Source organism: Meleagris gallopavo, chromosome 2 (genome assembly GCF_905368555.1).
Source record: "Meleagris gallopavo chromosome 2, MGAL_WU_HG_1.1, whole genome shotgun sequence".
Classification (NCBI taxonomy): Eukaryota; Metazoa; Chordata; class Aves; order Galliformes; family Phasianidae; genus Meleagris; species Meleagris gallopavo.
The window spans coordinates 87,279,260-87,297,611 of record NC_139405.1 but is presented as its reverse complement, the minus strand read 5'-3'; the positions used below and the strand labels follow the sequence as shown (position 1 = coordinate 87,297,611).

General features: G+C 44.6%; 2 protein-coding genes across 4 annotated transcripts in view; one reads left to right on the top strand and one right to left on the bottom strand.

Moving 5' to 3' along the window:
• Positions 1-8,958: 8,958 nt before the first annotated feature.
• On the bottom strand, positions 8,959-10,430 carry LOC146545075 (uncharacterized). Its single transcript, XM_085217907.1, has 2 exons — positions 9,515-10,430; positions 8,959-9,404 (listed from the first exon to the last, which is right to left on the bottom strand). The coding sequence occupies exon 1, from the start codon at positions 10,428-10,430 to the stop codon at positions 9,912-9,914; it is 519 nt and encodes a 172-aa protein (XP_085074033.1). The 3' UTR covers positions 8,959-9,404; positions 9,515-9,911.
• The window catches only part of LRRC1 (leucine rich repeat containing 1), an 89,801-nt gene continuing 81,865 nt past the window's right edge, over positions 10,417-18,352 (top strand). For all 3 annotated transcript variants that reach the window (XM_085217905.1, XM_085217904.1, XM_085217906.1), the window contains exon 1: positions 10,417-10,575. In XM_085217905.1, coding sequence (XP_085074031.1) covers positions 10,417-10,575 — 159 coding nt within the window. The remainder of the gene's footprint in view (positions 10,576-18,352) is intronic.

Sequence of the window (18,352 nt, the reverse complement as noted above, 5' to 3'; positions counted from 1 at the left end):
GGTCCAGGTGATGTTGTGCTTGATCACAGTGTCATTGTCTTAACTCCAAGTACACCCTGCTGCTTCTCTAACAGGGAAACTAGCAGAGTGTGGAAGGAACATACTGTCTTGTACACACTGAGTGAAGGAGAGCAGCTTCAGAAGAGGCTATGTGAGGTAAGAGTCACAGAATCACCAATTGACTGAGGCTGACAGGGATCTTTTGGCTCTATCTGACCCTTGTTCAAAAAGGGACACCCAAAGCAGGGTGCCAAGGGCAGCATCCAGTTGCCATCCTGTTGAAGGAACAGATTTATCAGTCCTTTCCTAGTGTTCTCTATGCTAACTGTGAAGAAGAAAAAGAGCTGGAACCCATCACCATTGTTCTGATAACAGTCCCTGAGCAAGCTGCAAGCTTTTCCTCCTGCACCCATGGCCATCCCTTAACAACTGGAGCCCACTGTGATTTTTGGGTGGCTTTTGGAAAATGGGAGATGTTGTTTTTGGCCACTGCAAAATTGGAGAATTGATTTGGAAAGCTGGAAAAAGAGGTAAAAGGTTTTACAAGCAGCAAACCCTAGATTTGCAGTGAACAGAGAGGATTTTTCTGTCCCTAGTATGAGAACTCTGATGCAGCTTCAATGAAAATCAATAATTGATCTACATCCATTTACAGATGCATCAACACTTATGTAGGCTGAAAAAACCTTATCCCTGTGTGCACATTTTGCTTTTAAGCAGCTTGTTCTTGGGCTGCCTGTGAATGTATCTGCTCTCATCACAGAGGGAATGCCCGGTTCCTTCTAGAAGCAAGCTGGGGCCATGTCTTTTTCTGCTGGATGCCAGTAAGAGGACTGACGATGCTGAACTGCTACACAGCTTGTTAGATAAGTGCAGAGCCCTTTAAAGCTTGAGGTGGAACCAGGATTTACCTCTTGAAAAACAACAGCCATCCATAAAGTCAGTTCTACGGACAACAGTTCTCCATTCTCCCTCACAACAAGCAGTATAGGGCTGAAATCAAAATAAATCTCTCTCTTTTTAGATTTTCTGGTATGGAATGAAGCTCAGCAAACATGCTGTGATTCTCTCTGTTTGCTGCCTAATGCCACAGATCATAGACTGTGCAGCCAGTGCAGGTCACATGCCTTTGTTCCCTATATAGAGGTAAATCTGTGCTGTGTTATGACAAATTCAAGAGGAATTTCGCTTTTGCTTCATCTGGTAAATGAGCAAGCACCTTGCTCACAAGAAGACGTCCCTGGGTCGGGGAGCCAAGTTGCAGAGCCAAGTTGTCCACTTTCCTGAAAAGGAACAACTAGTGTCTCAGAAACACAGGCTGGTTGAGATTGGCAGGTGCCTCTGGGTGCATCTGGCCCAACCCCTGCTCAAGCAGGGACACCCAGAATAGGATGCTCAGGACTACATCCATATTGAAGATATCTAAGGAGGAGACTCCATAGCCTCTGGGCAGCCTGTGACAGTGCTCTGTCACCTGCACAGCACAGAAGTACTTTCTGGTGCTCAGAGGGAATGCCCTCTGTTTCGCTTTGTGCCCGTCACCTCTTGTCCTGGCACTGGGCACCACAGAAATGAAGCTGGCTCTGTTCTCTTTGCATCCTCCTTTCAGGTATGTATAAGCATTGATGTGATCCCCCTGAGCCTCTTCTTTTCCAAGCTGAGCAGTCCCAGCTCTCTCAGCTTCTCACCAGAGAGTGCTGCAGCCACTTCATCTTTGTGGCCTTGGACTCCCTTCTGTAGTGAGGGGCCCCCAGATGAGCATAGGATTCCAGATGTGGCTTCACCAATGCTGAGGGGAAGGAACCTCCCTCACTGCTGGTGATACCTTGCCTAATGCAGCCCACAGCGCCATTAGCCTTCTTAGTGACAAGGGCACACTGCTGACTTATGTTCAAACTGGTGTCCATGAGTTCATGGAGAATGTGGGATTTTTAGCTGTTAAATATTAAACTCGTTAGGCACATGTACTGCTGAATGTATGCAAACTGTTTTTTTTTGTTTTTTTTTTTTTCCCAAAGGGATCTTGTACAAATGTCATGGTTGTTGCAGCAAAAGTTGTAACTCTCTGCTAAAATGACTTTTGCTAAAGCAAGGTGGTCTGGATAGCAAGATTACTGTGTGTCTTTTCAGTGTACTGCATGCTATATTCTCTGGCAAACACATCAGAAAGATGTGATCATTTTAGCTGATGCTTTCTTCAAAATATCTGAATCTGAGTCAGACTCATGAGGTAGAAAACATCTCTGGTGAGATTATGAGCAAGTAGAAACTAGATCTCACAGAAGGCGGTGCTGAGCCAACTTGTGATAGAGATTATCAGCTCCTCTCATCATTTGTGATGACAGAAGGAGAAAAGGCTCCCTTCTGAGACAGATTTCAAAATGTGAAGAAGGGTTTTGTTTTCAGTTTGAGGGAATTTCAGCAGAGGAAGATGAGCAGGGAAGCGCACGCGAAGGTCAGAAACTTTTAGCATTTGGATATCAGTGTGAGGGAAGAAGAGACTCATGCAGGATTTACCATGTTTCTGCAGAAGCTAGAAAGTGCCAAATAATTTTGTTTCTGGCTTCACTTATATCTGTTTTCCTCTCATTTTTCCCTTTACTCAGTTTTCAGCCCTGAGATTAATTCATGGTGTAGTGTAGAACTTCCTTGGTCTCACAAGGGTCTTGTAGAAGATGAAGAGAGAGGAAGGCTGAGACAAAAACTGTATCATCTTGCCACATCTGCATTGGACCAAGACTGGGTGAACCATGTCTGTATGGCTTCAGGCTGAAAACTGAAGACATTTAAAAGATCTCAACCAAGTGAACCCACTAAACTGATTTTGAGATGAGAGCTCAAACCTGTTCCAGAGTACCAGCAGCTCAAGCAGGTTACAAAACGTTGGTGCCTTTAAGCATGGATGTTAATAGATTTTAACTTCCTCCTCACCCAGGCAATGATTTCCATGAGTGGAAAGGCATCCCTATGGAGATGACTGAGATGTGTTTGGGACATTGCCTTCATGCCCATACAGTTTTGACAGAGCTTATCACCGTGCATGGTTCAAGGGATGCAGTGAGGAGCTCTGGGCTGGGACCAGCCAGGCTTTCCTTAGGTGAAACAAGTATCCAGCATCAGGCAGGCAAACCCAGCTCCCTCCAAAAAAACCCAGCACTGTACGGAACAAGATGGTGGATGTGCAGGCAGCAGGATTACCAGTGTCGTCCTGCCAGCTGGGGCTGCAAGGAGCATGTGTCAGGAAGGAGGCCAAGGTTTCACATTCCCTTATGTCTACAAGGCCTGTGGGGCATCTGGGTGAAGCATTGAATATAAATGAATGGTATAAATCTTGAATAAGATGTTCAGCTTTAAGGTCTGTGTTTGCATGTGAGGTGAATAAATAGTGGTACTTTGTAGTGAGCGGTATCCACCTTCACCTCTGGTTGATGGTACTCCCATGTGAGGATTCCCACCAATGGGCAAGAGCAAGTGTATATTGCACGACAGATAGTGATTGGAGGAAGTCAGTTTTTCAGGCTTGTGTCCAACAGAATCATCAGATCTTTCTCTGGTACACATATTTTCAAGTTTTTGTAGTCATCTCATCTCTTCATATAATCAAATTAATTTGAACACGTTCTTAAAATCCAATACAGTCTTTACTAAGCACATTGATATCTGGAGAAACCCTCTCTCATAGGAAAGCTGATGATGATCTGACAGCAGTTTCTTGCCTTTGGGAGTTCATGAAAGGTATCCAGAGTCCCACTCCATCTCATCTTGCTTTCCGTTTACTTTCTGTTGGCCTGCAGAGCGTTTGATAAGTGTCCATAAACTTCCTAATTCACCACAGTATGTCTGTTTGCCAAGATTTACTTGACCTGAATTCTTTTGATAACAATTGTTTGTGACAGTTTTAACACAGGTTGTACAGAAGGAGATAGCTGGTTTAATAGATGCTGTGACCTGGACATTCATGCTTTACCATTTTGCTGCAAACAGTAAGCTCATGGGATTTATTATTATTATTTTTTTTTTACAATTTGCCTATTTTTAATGGTAGCTAATTATTTTCCAACTATATATTTTCTCATAACTAGAAGATCATATATATGAAGTATATATGTCCTGCACTGCTAATTTACCTTTTGGTATTCAGCATGATATCTCTTCAGAGGGGCATTTGAGTCTGAAGGCAGTTGTGCTTCTCATTGCTCTGCTACATAACACCTAGTCACTCATTGCATTCAGTCATCAGCTCTTAACTGCAATTGTTGCTGCGACAGAGGCAGAAAAAATGTTACCTGGTGCAACTGCTCACTACAATTTTTCTATCGGGCATTCTAAATACATTCTGCTTGTATTTCCTTTATTCTTGATCTGATTCATTAAATAAGTCACTTTCATATTCTATGTTTCTTTTTCTATGGAGAAATGTCAGATATTTCATTCTTTTTACTGAAGATCAGTAATCATTTTCTATTGTATTTTATGATTTGAAAAAGAAATCTATGGCAAAAATAGTTAAAGCACAACAGTCTAATTAATGTGCACTCTATGAGCTAAACAGCTATTATAGGAAATTAGTGGAGAGTATAATCAACATTAAAACTTGCCTTTATGAATTCCAAATGTGGAATTGTATGTGCATCTATAATTGCAGATAAGACCCCATGTGATTACCCTGAGGGCATTAAACTTCCCTTCCAGTTAAGATGGGAGGAAGAAGGAAATTATGAACCATACAACAACTATATGTATATATACATTATGAGCCAATTAAAATATTTTTTCAAAGCTGTCAAATTTTTACTACCCTCCAGTGTTAGCTGCTTTTGCTTCCCATCACTCAGCAAAGTATTCTCCAGATCTATTGATCAGTACCAAAGTAATGGCCCATAAAGATGGTGTTGGCATGAGCAAAGTTACTTGCTGCTGCCATTGCACTGTCACAGTTCTGCCCCAACAAGGACAGTGATGAGTACAGAAGATGTATTGGGTGCGGCTGAAGTCCCTTTGTACGTTGAGGCCAGAGAAGAGAAAGCTGAGGGGCAGTAGGCATGGCCCCAAGCTGCTGGAATTCAAGGAGCTTTTGGAAAATGCTCTCAGACATAGGGTTTAATTTTGGACGGGCCTGTGTGGAAGCAGGAGTTGAGGTTGGTTATCCTTCTGGGTCCCTTTCAGTTCAAAGTATTTTAATTCTATGATTCTATGAAGCCTGCCTGGGCCAGCTCCCCAGCAGGCAGTAATGCTGCACAGTAATGCTGCAGCTTCCTGTACAGTAATGCTGAATGAATATGGCTTCGAGCCCACTGGGAAATGGGTTCCTCCGCATCTAGTGGATGAAGAGTATGGGATGAAGGTGTGGCTTGATGCCCACCAAAAACCCCAAGTTTCTCTGTCAGGTCTGAATGCAGGGTAGAGTGACTTACCTCCTCCTGGTGCCTGTTATTTCATTTTAATCCCAAACACAGCAGCTCGGTTGTCTCTGTTGGGCATGGGAAATGGAGCACTAAACTGCACACAGTGGAGTGATATTTAATTAAATTATGGTGTTGATTCAAAAAAAAAATCAAACACAGGTCTGAATTTGTGGCTCTACTTGTTTGCTTGACAGTAAAAGAAGTAAAAATTTGCTGTGAGAGATCAGACCTTTTTTGGACAAAGCAAAATAGTGAAAGCCTGAAAAATATTTGGGGCTCACAATCTAGCCAACAGCTGTGACAGCATAGCAATGGAAAGGAAAGCAAAGGACAAAAAAAAAAAAAAAAAAAAAAATTAAAGGTAGAAAAAAACATCCCCAGTCACAAGCTTCTCCCTACCAGCCAGAACCTATTAATTTGTTCTTCTGGCCAAAGAGGATGATGGATGTCAGCCCCAGAAAGTTGGTGTGAAATAAGAAACCATAGGATACAATGGAACCACATATTATTGGCCACTCCTTACAAACCAAACTGAAGCAAATAGGATTAAAGCAAAGTAATACCTCATGTGATTACAGCTCATTGTGTTCAAATAAAAGGTGACGTGAGCGATTTGTTTGGGGGTGGGAGTGGAGAGGAGGAGAGAAGTGATGCAGCAGCTATTGCTCAAAGTGATTGCTATTTATAGCACTACAAAAACACGCTGAATGTGTTAAATGCACCGCTGGCAGCATGTGCCACTGAAGCTTTGCATTAGCAGATGGTAATTCATTGGAACTCATAGGGATATCTTTGTAACAATGGTACATTAACATTATTCCATACCAATTATTTCAGACGCACAAAAACTTTGTGGATGTGATGCTTGTAACCAGAATTCATTGCAGTTTTTGTAGCTATAATCAACATAGGAATGCTTCGTATTTCCACCCACCTGCTGCTTGTACAACCCCCTTCTAAACAATTCAAATAAAAACCGAGGAATAAGTGTGGTTGGAGTCCTCATCCAGCAAAACTGAGAGGAGTAGGTCAGTGCTAGCAAACTCCAGCGCTGTAGCAGCTCTGCAGGCTTTCTGCTTGCTGGTAGTTTAGCAGTACTCAGTTGAATGTTCACAGGGGTGGCTAACTCCTCCTCCAGTGGCATTAAGGCCTGTGTACTGAGAGTGCTGGTTAGATTATTGCAGCCTGGACTGCTGCTATCACCTGCAGTCTGTGAGTCTCTCCTTCTCCTTTCTTTGTGCCTTTCTTGTTTTACCTCTGCTTCTTCACGCTCTGTAATTGCATCTCCTCCTCTCTGAGGGCACTGGGAAACCTGGCTGCGGGAGGGAAGAAGGCCTTAATGCAGAAGTAGCTTCAGGAACTTGGTGTGCTTTTTTTCCCTTTTCATTATTTTCTTATTGTTAATTTGAGTGGGTCTTAAACTCTGAATTTTATAAACTACTTAAACTATGATGATGCTAAAAGCTATTTCTCTCCATTCTCTCTCTTTTTTTTTTCTCCCCCTCTGTACTCCAAAATGCTCTTTACTGTCCTGACTCAGTTATTCCTGCTTTTGCTGCAGCAGTCACCTTCTTCACATTCACTGAAAACCAGGGCCTATTATCAAGCCTATTATAAGGAACTCAAAATTTGACATTGGTTGCTTGAATTGCAAACAAACGGAGTGTTCCTTTCGGAAAATCAGAGAGCAGTTCTGCATAATTGGTGCCAAGGAAGGGATCTGCAGTGTAACCTTGCTCTCACTTCTCCTGAATGATAACTGGGAATAATGCTCCTGAGGTCAGCTTCACCTTATCTGTATTTTACATTTCATTGTCTGAGGTCCTTAAAATCACAGAAAAGTAGTTTTATATATATATATATATATATATATATATATATATATATATAAAACTACTTTTCTGTATATATGTATAGGTTTGTTGGCAAGCACATAAAAGGACTGATGTTCTTGCCTACATACCCAGACCAAACTGGTAGTGGTTGTAGGATTTTTGTCTGATAGTCCAGAAGATACTAAGTTTTCAGTTGTAACCTGTCTCCCAGATTTCAGTTCTGACATGACAGAACGTGCAGCAAGTACCTGCCGCCATTTCCAGCTGAGAAGGTGATCCCTTACACGCAGCACAGCCCTGCTGGCAGTCCTGTGTAGGTGAGACTGCTCCTTGCACACGTGCTGTGAGTAACTGGGGTGTAGTCAGCCCTCAGGAGTACATCCTCTTTAGAAGGTTTTTGGTAACAATTTCTCCTGTGTTTATATGCACCTTAATGCACTTTAGCAGAGCAACGGTGGTGGACACAAAGCCTGGTGTGGGTTGCCTGATTGCAGTATGAACAATAGAAAAAAAATGTGAACCGTGGCATCATGGTGAACCAGAGTTCATCTATTCCCCTCCAAAGCTGAGTTTGGAGAAGTCTAATCGTGTCTGCCTGAGGCTGAGTAAAGCAGCTTGCCAAGAAAGAACCTGCTGCACGCATTCATTTCTCTACCAAAAAATGTCTGTGGCATTGCCTCTCTTACAGATTCCATACACCTCAAAAGCTCAGGGCATTGCTGGGAGAGTTGTAAGACAAAACCTAGCTGTCTTGAGTAAATAAAGTCAAGGGAAACAGTATATAAAATTATGGAAGTACTTTAAGAAGCAAAAAAAAAAAAAAAAAAAAAAAAAAAAAAAAAAAAAAAAAGGAGAGGAAAGAGAAGGACTTAGATTAAAAAAAAACCTTAAAATAAAATGGAAGCAAACCAAATGGTTATCAAATGGCAGTTGGAGACAGGCAGAACTGGGAGAGAACAGCCCTTGCTTCCTTCTGCAGGTGTGCCACTCACCTGTGTAAACCAGCAGGATCGCTGCTGTCGGAGCAGGCAGTGCTTCTCTTATCCCTGCGGGGCACAATTACCCCGTTAAGAAGTTTGTCACATATGTGCCTGCACAAATCCTGTCAATGTACTGTCATCCTCTGATTGCTCACCGGGGCAGTCTGATTCTGCTGATTCTCAGAGCAGCAGAGACCAGTAACTCATTACACCTACCCAAACTGGATGGGTTTATTTGCAAGCTGAAGTTCAGGGTGATGCGTTCAGCTGTGAGAATACTGCTTCCTCAACAACTGTTTGCCTCCCAGCCTCCTTGATGCCTGTTTCCACACCATGAGTTTAACCACAGACTTGCAGTGGATCAGACTCCTCTCAAAGTCCGCAGGTGAAGATCTTTTCACGTGCAAGATGAGAAAGATCAATCACAGCTTTTGTTTTCATGTGCTATAAACAATTTGCACACCCACAGGGATTAAATGTATGCTGAAATACTGACACTTTCTCTCCAACACACATCTTTAATCACAGCATGGTCAGAATTCAGTACAGCTGATCACTTCCTGCTGATTTCTAAACAGCTTTTCAGCTTAGTTGTTATCAAGTCAGAGATGTTCACAGTCCTTTCCACTCTGACTTTTTTGTGTTCTTTACTTAGATACATGGGGAGTTTCCACATATTTATTTCAATTACTGATTATATTGGTTCATATATTATTATATAATAATACACACAAAGGATAACTTTTGAAAAGTTTATTAGTTTGTAGGACAGCAAACTGTAACAGTACACGCAGTCCAAAAAAGCCATAAAATAGACAGATCACTGCAGTGTCCACAGAAATTAGACAAACGTAGCTTGCAAGATTTATCAGTTCATTTAAGGGGAAAAAAAAAGTAAGTGATTTTATGACTACTTATTGCAGTAGCACGCAGGGACAGAAGGGCAGAGGCTGCTATGATAAACTTCTCCTTCCGCCCCACTCCTGTAAATGCACGCAGTTATCATTATGCAAGAAAGTAGTACTACTTCAAGAGAAGCTCTGATGTCAGATGCCTGTTTTCAAGTCTATTTTACATCACCGTGTGTGTTCCCAAACTGGCGTTACAGAACCCAGCAATGGAGACCCTCCGAGGCCACGGAGAAGAGAAGGCTCCAGGGAGACCCGATGGTGGCTTTTCGGTATCTAAAAGGAGGGGAAGGACTCTTTAGCATTGTCTGTTGTGATAGGGCAAGTGAAATGATCTCAAACTGAGAGAGGAGAGTTAGGCTGGAAATAAGGCAGAAGTTTGTTACAGTGAGGGTGGTGAGGCAGTGGAACAGGTTGCCCAGATAGGTGGTGTCTTCTCCATCCCTGGAGACATTCCAAGTTAGGCTGGATGGGGCTCTCGTTTCAGAAAGCCTTAAGCGTAGCATATTGATTTCTTCCTTCTCTTTCTTTCTTTCTTTTTTTTTTTCTTCTTTTTTTTTTTGGAATAAGATCAGCAATGGCTCTGGTGCTCGTTTAAGCATCCCGTACTTTCAGTTCACCACTTTCCTCATAACTCTGTGCTCGAATAGTTGAAAAAGAAAACATGAAAAAGAAAACACTGACGCGACCCGCAGACGCTCCGTGAGGTTGACGGGCGCCTCGGGCAGGGCCAAAGGCGGGCAACGGGGGCGGGCGGGGTGGCCTGAGGGCACCGCAGCTCCTTCACACCGCTCGTCCCGCGCCTCTGCCGCGGGATGAGGGCGGCGGGACCGCGGAAAGTTGCGGCGGCGCGGCCCGGGGCGGGGCGGCGGGGCCCGGCCCCGCTGATGTCAGCCGGGACGGGGGAGGAGGGGAGGGAGAGAGGGAGGGGGAGCGGCCGCCGTGTTCCGGGTCAGGCGCGGGAATGCGCGGCGTCCGCCAGCAGCGCAGCGCCCGGCGCCCCGCGACGCCCTTGCGGGGCCGGCAGCGGCCCGCCGAGGGACAATAGGGGGCTGCTCCCGCCGCGCTCCGGCTTCCGCCCGCCGTTCTCTCCCCCTTCCCGGGGCCGGCGGCGCGCTCGCCCGGGGCCGCTTCCCTCCGCCGGGGCGCGCTGGATGCGCGTTGCCGCCGTCTCGCCGGGACCCGCGGCGGCGAGCGGCCGGTGGGGAGGGGGCGGCGGTGAGCGGCGTCGCCCGCCCCGCGGCCCCCAACGGCCCGTCCCCCCGGCGGGGCGGCGCGCTCCGCGGTGATGTTCCACTGCATCCCCCTGTGGCGGTGCAACCGTCACGTGGAGTCCATCGACAAGCGGCACTGCTCTCTGGCCGCCGTGCCCGAGGAGATTTACCGCTACAGCCGCAGCCTGGAGGAACTGCTGCTGGACGCCAACCAGCTCCGCGAACTGCCCAAGGTGAGCGCGGGGAGGGGAAGGGGCGGGCGGGGCGAAACCGGTTCCAGAGCCGCCGCGTCGCCCGAGCGCGGTGGAGGGAGGGCGCAGGTGAGCAGCCCGGCAGGTGGCCGCCGCGCCGCGCCGGGAGAGCGAGGGGTGGCCGTGCGGGGCCCTCGTGGTGTTCTGCGTCCGGGTGTGGGGCACCCAGAGCGAGAAAAACGTGGAGCTGTGGGAGTGGGTCCGGAGGAGGGACGCGAGGATGGTCGGAGGGCTGGAGCGCCGCTCCTGTGAAGGGAGGCTGAGGGAGCTGGGCTCGTGCGGTCTGGAGGAGAGGAGGGTCCGGGAAGAACTCGTTGTGGCCTTCCAGTACTTTAAAGGGAGCTTCAGGCAGGAGGGAGATCGACATTTTACACGGGGCAGGTAGAGATGGGGGAATGGTTTTAAACTAAAGGCGGGGAGATGGAGATCAGGTGTCGGGGAAGTTTGTCACGGAGCGGGCGGTGAGGCTCAGGCACAGGCTGTGGGTGCCCCGACCCTGGAGCTGCTCAAGGCTGGGCTGGATGGGGGCCTGGGCAGCCTGAGTGCTGCTTGATGTAGCAGTCAGCAGCGCTGCGCACAGGAGGCAGTTGGAGCTAGGCGATCTTTGACATTCCTTCCGCCCAGAGCCGTTCTAGAACTCTGAATGTCTCCCCATTATTTCTGCTCCCCACTTTGTTTTCTCCTTTTCTGTATTAAGGCATACATGAACCAAGATGAGACCTTCTTCCCTACTTTTTTTTTTTTTTTTTTTTTTTAATATATACCCATCATCCTCCCAGGAACACAAATTAATAATTTTTACAGTAGCTCAATAAAAAGAATAAATAATTATCCTTCTGCTGTTGCACAGGGATCCTTTTGGTTTCCCATTTCAGCACTCCTCTTCCTTTCCCAGGCCTCCCTAACCGTTCTGCCTCATTACTCAGCAGTGTGCTAGAGAACTTGCCCATGTTTGTGTTGACAGTGACCTTTCTTAGCTGCTACCACTGGTGTCTCAGGCTCCTTGCCCTGCCCACGCATATTTTCCCTTCCTGCCATGTCCTTGGATGTCCCAGGATCTTGCTTACTTCCTTCAGTCTAAATGCTCTTTCTGCTCCTTGCTTCCTCTCTCTCACATCCCTTCTGTGCCTGATTCTTGACTGCCCTTGAAGATGTTTTCTTGCTCTCTCCCTCTGTTCCCTCTCCCTCTGCTCCCTCCCCTTCCTCTGCTGCCTTGCAGGTTCCATCGTCTCCTCTTGCCCTTCCTGCAGGATGAGCCAGCCTGGTGGGATGTGTGGAGGAGCAGGCTGTGCCACTAAGCTTCTGGTGGTTTTCCTCAATACTGAGGTCTCTATATCCTTTCTTGGCAGTTGTGGATATTTTCCCACAGAACAGCAATTTCTAGCTGTCAACATGCTTCTCACTGCTTGTGCTTTACAAGAGAAATTAAAGAGCTGCACCCTTCAGACTTAAAAATAAGGCCTTTGTCTAGGGCCAGTTGAAGAGTATGGCTCTTGTTAAAAAATTCCTCCTGCGTTGGGTGTGCAGTATTCCATCCGAGAGCCTTCCAGTGAATATTTGCTGTATCTGATTTGACTGGGAAAAACGTATTATGTGGGCACCTGTGAGCACAGAGCGACTTAAAAATGTAGCCTGTGTTTTTCTTCTTAAATCTAAACCATTTTTATTTTCCTTGTGAGTGAAAACTTGAAGGCTAAGCTGTAATGTGTAGTGTATCATTTGCTATGTGTCAAGAGCTATACTTCACTGAAGAGTAAGCTTTCTGGCAAATTGCTTTGATAGAAGAAAATAACACATTCTGCACAATGCATTTCAATAGCTAACCTAATGAAAAGCATCAGGTAAAAATGGATGCTTTCAATTCTATAGATCAGCCTGTGGTCAATTAAGTGTTGTCTCCTGTTCCTGAGCATCAGAATTTAAGGGCCAGTACATCCTGTCAGCTTAATTTCTCTCTGTCTCTGAATTTGCTGTAGAAAACTTGATCTCAGCATTGCTTTTTTCCTCCTATTTCCTAGAAAATGGAAATTTCTTAAGAACCTATGATGGCAATATTTTATTTTAGCTTTTATCTTAAATCAGTAGTGTTCTTCTCACTGGTGAGTAGTGGAAGTAATTTCTGTCTCTTGTTTTGCTGCTGTTTTGTCTAACTACTACTGTGTTGCTTTACTCAAAGGAAAAAGACCACTTTCCCATGAGACTTTGAGCAGATGTTTCTTACATGAAAACTCCAATGGGGGAAGAAAAAAGAAGAGGCAGAATTTTATCTATGCACTCAGTTTAGCTTAAAGGACTGCTGAACTCTTTCTTCTATTGGGGATTATTTATATGTAGGATTTGTAGACCTAATCTGATGTAACTCAGTCATTTCACTTCTTTCAGCTTACCCATAGCTGTATCTGTCATCTGTAATGTTAAATTCTCTGTTCTATGCCAATGCTTCTCTGTGCCGGTCTTTGACTGAGGTGAGACCACTTCCACGAGGGACCTGGTTAGACAGTGGCCACCTCCCATGCTCCAGTTTCTGTGTTGGAGAAACGTAAGCTGCCGCTTAGCATTCAGCTCGGGCAGTGTCTGTGCATCTCTTTATTACACGGGGTGTTGAAATCCAGGGTGCTGTTATCATCCCAGAATCTTGTGAAAGCTCTTTAAAAATAAGGGCACTCTGTTCTTCTCATACCACTCCTTGTTTTTAGAAAATATCTCTTAGACTAAATTTCACTGTTCTGCCATAATTTCTTTCATGATGCAGCTTGGTTGACAGCTGGTATTCTGGTGTGGAAGGAACTGATAGTCTAAACTTCTTTTTAGGTTTGTATGTAGAGGTTGTAACTGTCCCTTCTCAAAGTGTAAATCTAGTAAATTTTATTTGCTTTTTGAAATTGATAGATCTCATTGGTATTGTGGAGATGTGTGGTATCTGACATGGCTGGAGTGTTGCAGTGGATGAATATTGGCTCTTTAAGCAGGAGAGACTGGGAAGGCAGGGAGAGGAACTTGAACTTTAATTTAGAGAGCAGAGGGAATATGTGAAGGTTGGGCTGAATGATGGGCCAGTTGTGAGCAGCTTGGGATTAATGCGCATACTAACATTACTGTCTGCTCTAGACTGCCCTATCAGGAAGAAATAAATGGGACCTTCTTCAGATAACTAGAAGCAGCAGCTTCATGTGCAGACCCAGGTACTCACAGCAGACCTGAAGCAGCCTGGCATTAACTGGATGGACAGCCTAATGGGGAGAGCGATCCAGGAGATTTCTGGGGTGTACTAATGACAGCTTGCTATCACAGGCTATTAAGGAGACAACGGACAGAAGTGCTTTACTGGGCGTCCTGCTTATAAACAAGAAAGGACACACTGAGATTTGTAGATGGGGCAGCTGTGGCTGTAGCAGCCATGGTGCCCTTGTTTGCAGTGACTGTGAGATGGTGGAGTTTAGGAACCTGAGAGAAAGGAACAAAGCGAAAAACAGGATCACAGATACGGACTTTAGGAGAGCAGATTTTGGCACGTTCAGAAATCTGCTTGGAACAGTCTATGGGACACCGTCCTGGAGAGGAGACGGATATGGGAGAGAGAGTTGATTTTCATTGGTCACCTCCTGTAAGCTCAGGAAGACCATTCCAATGAGCAGGAAAACAAGCAAAGGTGGCAGGAAGTCTACGTAGATGAACAAGAGCTCCTGAAACACTCAGACAAAAAGGAAGCATAGAAGAGGATGGAGTGTTGACAGTTGACTTGGGAGTGCCCCAGGAACACTGTATGTGGTTAAGAAGGTCAAAGCCCATTTGGGATTGAATCTAGGAAGGGCTAATAAGGACAAAATGATAATCAGTAAGTATATCAGCAGCAAAAGAAAAGGAAAATTCCAGGTTTCACCTCAGTTGAAAATGACCTATAAACTACAGGAATAACGTGGGAGAATGCTGAAATGGTGACAGAGGACACAGAAAAAGTGGAGGTGCTGAAAGACTTCTTCATCTTGGTCTCCTGTTAGGCTGGTCTTCAACAATCCTGGGTCCCTGAGATCAATGGGGAAAGTCTGGAAAAAGAAAGAGTTGCTTTTAGTGGAGGATGATCAGGTTAGGTAACATTTAAATAATGAGAACATAGACAAGTGCATGGGACCTGGCAGGATGGACCCACAAGTGCTGAGTGAGCTAGCTAGTTTTATTGTAAAGCCACTCTTGCTTATCTTCAGAAGGTCTTGGTGATCAGGGGAGTTTCCAGAGAACCAGAAAAAAGAAATACCACATCTTCCTTCTTGAAGATAGGAGTTGGAAACTACAGTCTGATCAGCCTCATCTATGGAGGTAATGGTGAAAATCCTTCTGGAAACCAGCTCCAGACAGATAAAGGACAGGAAGATGGCATGGAGTTATGGAGGGGAAATTGTGCTTCATCAATCTGATAGCTTTCTACTATGAGATGAATGGCTTGGTGGCTGGGGTGAGCAGTGGATGTTCCTTGTCTTGACTTTAGCCAGGCTTTCAGCACTGTCTCCCATATCTTCACGGGCAAGCTGAGAAAGTATGGGCTGAATAAGTGAATGGTGAGGTGGACTGAAAAAGGGCTGACTTGCCAGGCTCAAGGATCTGTGCTATAAAGTCCAGGTGGAGGTCATTCCCTGATGGTGTAACCAGACATTGATACTGAGGTCAGTAATACTTAACATCTTCATTAATAATCTGAGTGATGGGACAGAGTGCTCCATCAGCAAGTTTGCAAATGAGATGAAACTGGGAGGAGGGGTTGATCCATCAGAGGGTTGTTCTGCGATCCACGGGGACCTTGGCAGGCTGGAGAAATGCACAGAGAGGAACCTCATGGAGCTCAGTAAAGAGAAATGCAAAGTTCTACCCCTGGGGGGGGATTCACCCTGTGCTGCTGTACAGGCTGTATGAGGGCCAATCAGCTGGAAAGCAGCTTTGAAGAAAAAGGCCCTGGGGGCCTTGATGGACAAACTGACTCCCTCATGGCAAAGGCATTATTCTGGGCTGCATTAGGAAGAGCACATATCAGCAGGTTTATCCTTCCCTTCTGGCTAGTGGGGAAGGAATGAGGATTCTACTCTTCTCTCCTTGTGCTTGCTCTTCTTGTAAACATGAGGAATGTGTTTGTGTTTATCCCTATGCAAGAACTTGCTTATTAAACACTCCACAGAGAAGCAGATTGCTAGAACTCAGCACTGATTCTGCCTTACGAGATGTAACCCTCTTCCTGTAGCGTCCTGATTAGTGGGCTACATGTTAGCATAAAGAAAGGTTGGGTTTCCCCTGTTTTTTTTTTTGCTGAAACCCTGCCACTACAAAAACAAGAAAGCGACTTCCAGGGACCAAACCCAAGTGATTCTGTAGTGTAGTGATTCAGGGCCTAACTGGAGGGGTGGAGGGAGTTGTGTTGGCTACGTCCTAAGACTGTCTCATGGGTTTTGTTAGCTTACCAAAAATGAGTTTAGCTTCCATTTGTGTTTGCCTAAAGAAAAACGTGTGACTTTTCTGATGTCTTTCTGAAGCAGTATGAGAAAGATGGGGGAAGGATTGATTTCAATTTTAGCTATCTGGGTATTGGAAGAGGACAACTAACTGAACAGGGGAAAAGAACAAATATAGCAAAGCCTTTCCCTCCTTCATTTTGTTTACAGTATAGGAAAAGAAGATGAAGCTTGAAGGAAGATTTGAAGCAGGAATGCAAAGAAGAGTTAAAAAGTAGCACGGAGTAATTTAAAAGTAGTTTAATTCTAAAATGTCCTTTCGATATCCTCTGCTGGTCATTGACAAGTTTGGAAAATAAGTAAAGTAAGAATCAGGACCTGGTAAGGTACTGTAGTACCACTGGTGAATTCTCACAAGCAGAGACAGCGTGGTGTCAAAGGGAAATGTGACATAAAAGCAAGCACTTACAAATTTTTAAGCATGTCAGCACCAGCTCAAGTGCATGTGACAACAGAATATGTAAGTAAATAAATCTTTCTCCTGTGTAAATACAACCCTGCAACCCCGGAGATAATTTGCAGCACTCCTCCTCTCCCTCTCGTTCTTACTTCTGCTGAAAATCAGTCAGTAGATTACATTCGCCTCTAATGTTTGTTGTCTTTGCTGCTAGTAATGACCTTTATATAGAAACATTTTGCTTCCGACTGCTATCATTTATTTGCGCTACCTGTGCCAAATGGAGTTTTGCTTTGCCGTGTCTCTAGTACTAGAAGGCTCTAGCACTGAAATGCTGCTCCTCCCTTTACACAGCTGTAGCTCCAAGTAGGTGTTCCTGCCCTCCTGTGTTTTTGATTTCAGTTGACAGCTGTTTCCATCTTTTTTTTTTTTTTTTTTTTTTTTTTTTTTTGAGGAAAGGTGCTGAAGAATTGAGGCAGCGTTTTTGGGCATTCATGCTTTTGTTGCACAAGTGGCTCATTCAAGGGACGAGCATCATTTTGGCCGCTTTCCTGAGGGAAAATCTTGAGTTTTATCAATCCAACTGGTTTGGCTTAATTCTGTTAACTTTCATTTGTAGAATCAAGAGTGCCACTTGCATTGTAACAAACAAACCCCGCTGGCTCACATGAGCTCTCTTTCTGTGAGTTACTTGCTTATCTCTTCAGTCAGTTTCTTTTTTCTTTCTTCTTCCATTGGCTGACATGAACCCAATTTTGCCAGAATGAAGTGTTGGCGTGGTTTTATTTTGTGTTTATTTTTAAATATAGGGCTGAGTGGATGAGGCTTGATTAGTTTTCCAGTGAGAAAATGGCTCCATTCAAGATGTATAAGAGAAATCTCTATACATTCTTTGATAGTAAGAAAAGCTTCAATTTAAGGCTGGAAATTGCTGCTGAATAGAAAGTTGTAGGCTCTGTTAGTGCTGATGCTCATGGAATTATTTGTCTCATTGAAGCCCTGTTAATTAGGCTGGTTTAACTGAGTAGTATTAAAAGTGTTGCCAAGATACCCATAGAGACGTCGGGACTGCAGTCAAACCCTGCTATTACAGCGTGTTGTGGGGATGTTGTGCTGTGCCCTGGATTGCCTTATGCAGGAGCTGCAATGTGTTTCAGCTGTTACAGCTTTTCAAATAGGACCTGAACTCTATTTGATGTAATATATTGGAAACATTTCTGATTGGTGTATACTGTAGCCATATCAAATATTGCTATATACAAGCTATTTATAGTTGCTGAGCTCTATTCCGCACACTCTTGATTTCCTGTCTTCCCTGTGGACTTTTTGACAGGTAAAGCAAATACAGCAGTAAGGAGTTATTGTGTGACTGCAGTAGTGCTCGAGAGCATTCATGTTGTGCCTTGGATAAAGGATGAGCAGTTACTAAAAGGGAGTTGGATGTACTGAGCAGGCAGGAGTTGTTATGTTCTGTAGTTTAAGGGGAAAAAAAAAACAACAAAGCACAAAGTTCAAAGAAACGCCATTCACATAACTGCACTTTATGATTTTATCAAGGAAACTGTGTCATGCATTAGAAATTGTCATGCAAACTAGAAACAGAGCTCCTGGTTTGCATTTATTTTAAGTAGTCTGTTACAGAAACAAGAGTGCCTTTAGATGTCGTGTAATTTGCTTGTTGCACAGGTGTGCTTTGCACATCTAGTAAATAAATGCATCCGTCCCTGACAGTGGGTGAGGTGAGGGCTTCTAAGCCTTCCAGTGGATCCCCACCTCTCAATACCTTTTTAATGATCATTTTGTCTCTTAATCTTCTGTCTTTTAATTGTGTTCCTTCTATTTTTTCTCATTTGTGATTGTGAAGGAT

Excerpts from the sequence above, each read along its gene's own strand:
- LOC146545075 (XM_085217907.1), bottom strand. The coding sequence starts at position 10,430 with ATGCAGTGGAACATCACCGCGGAGCGCGCCGCCCCGCCGGGGGGACGG.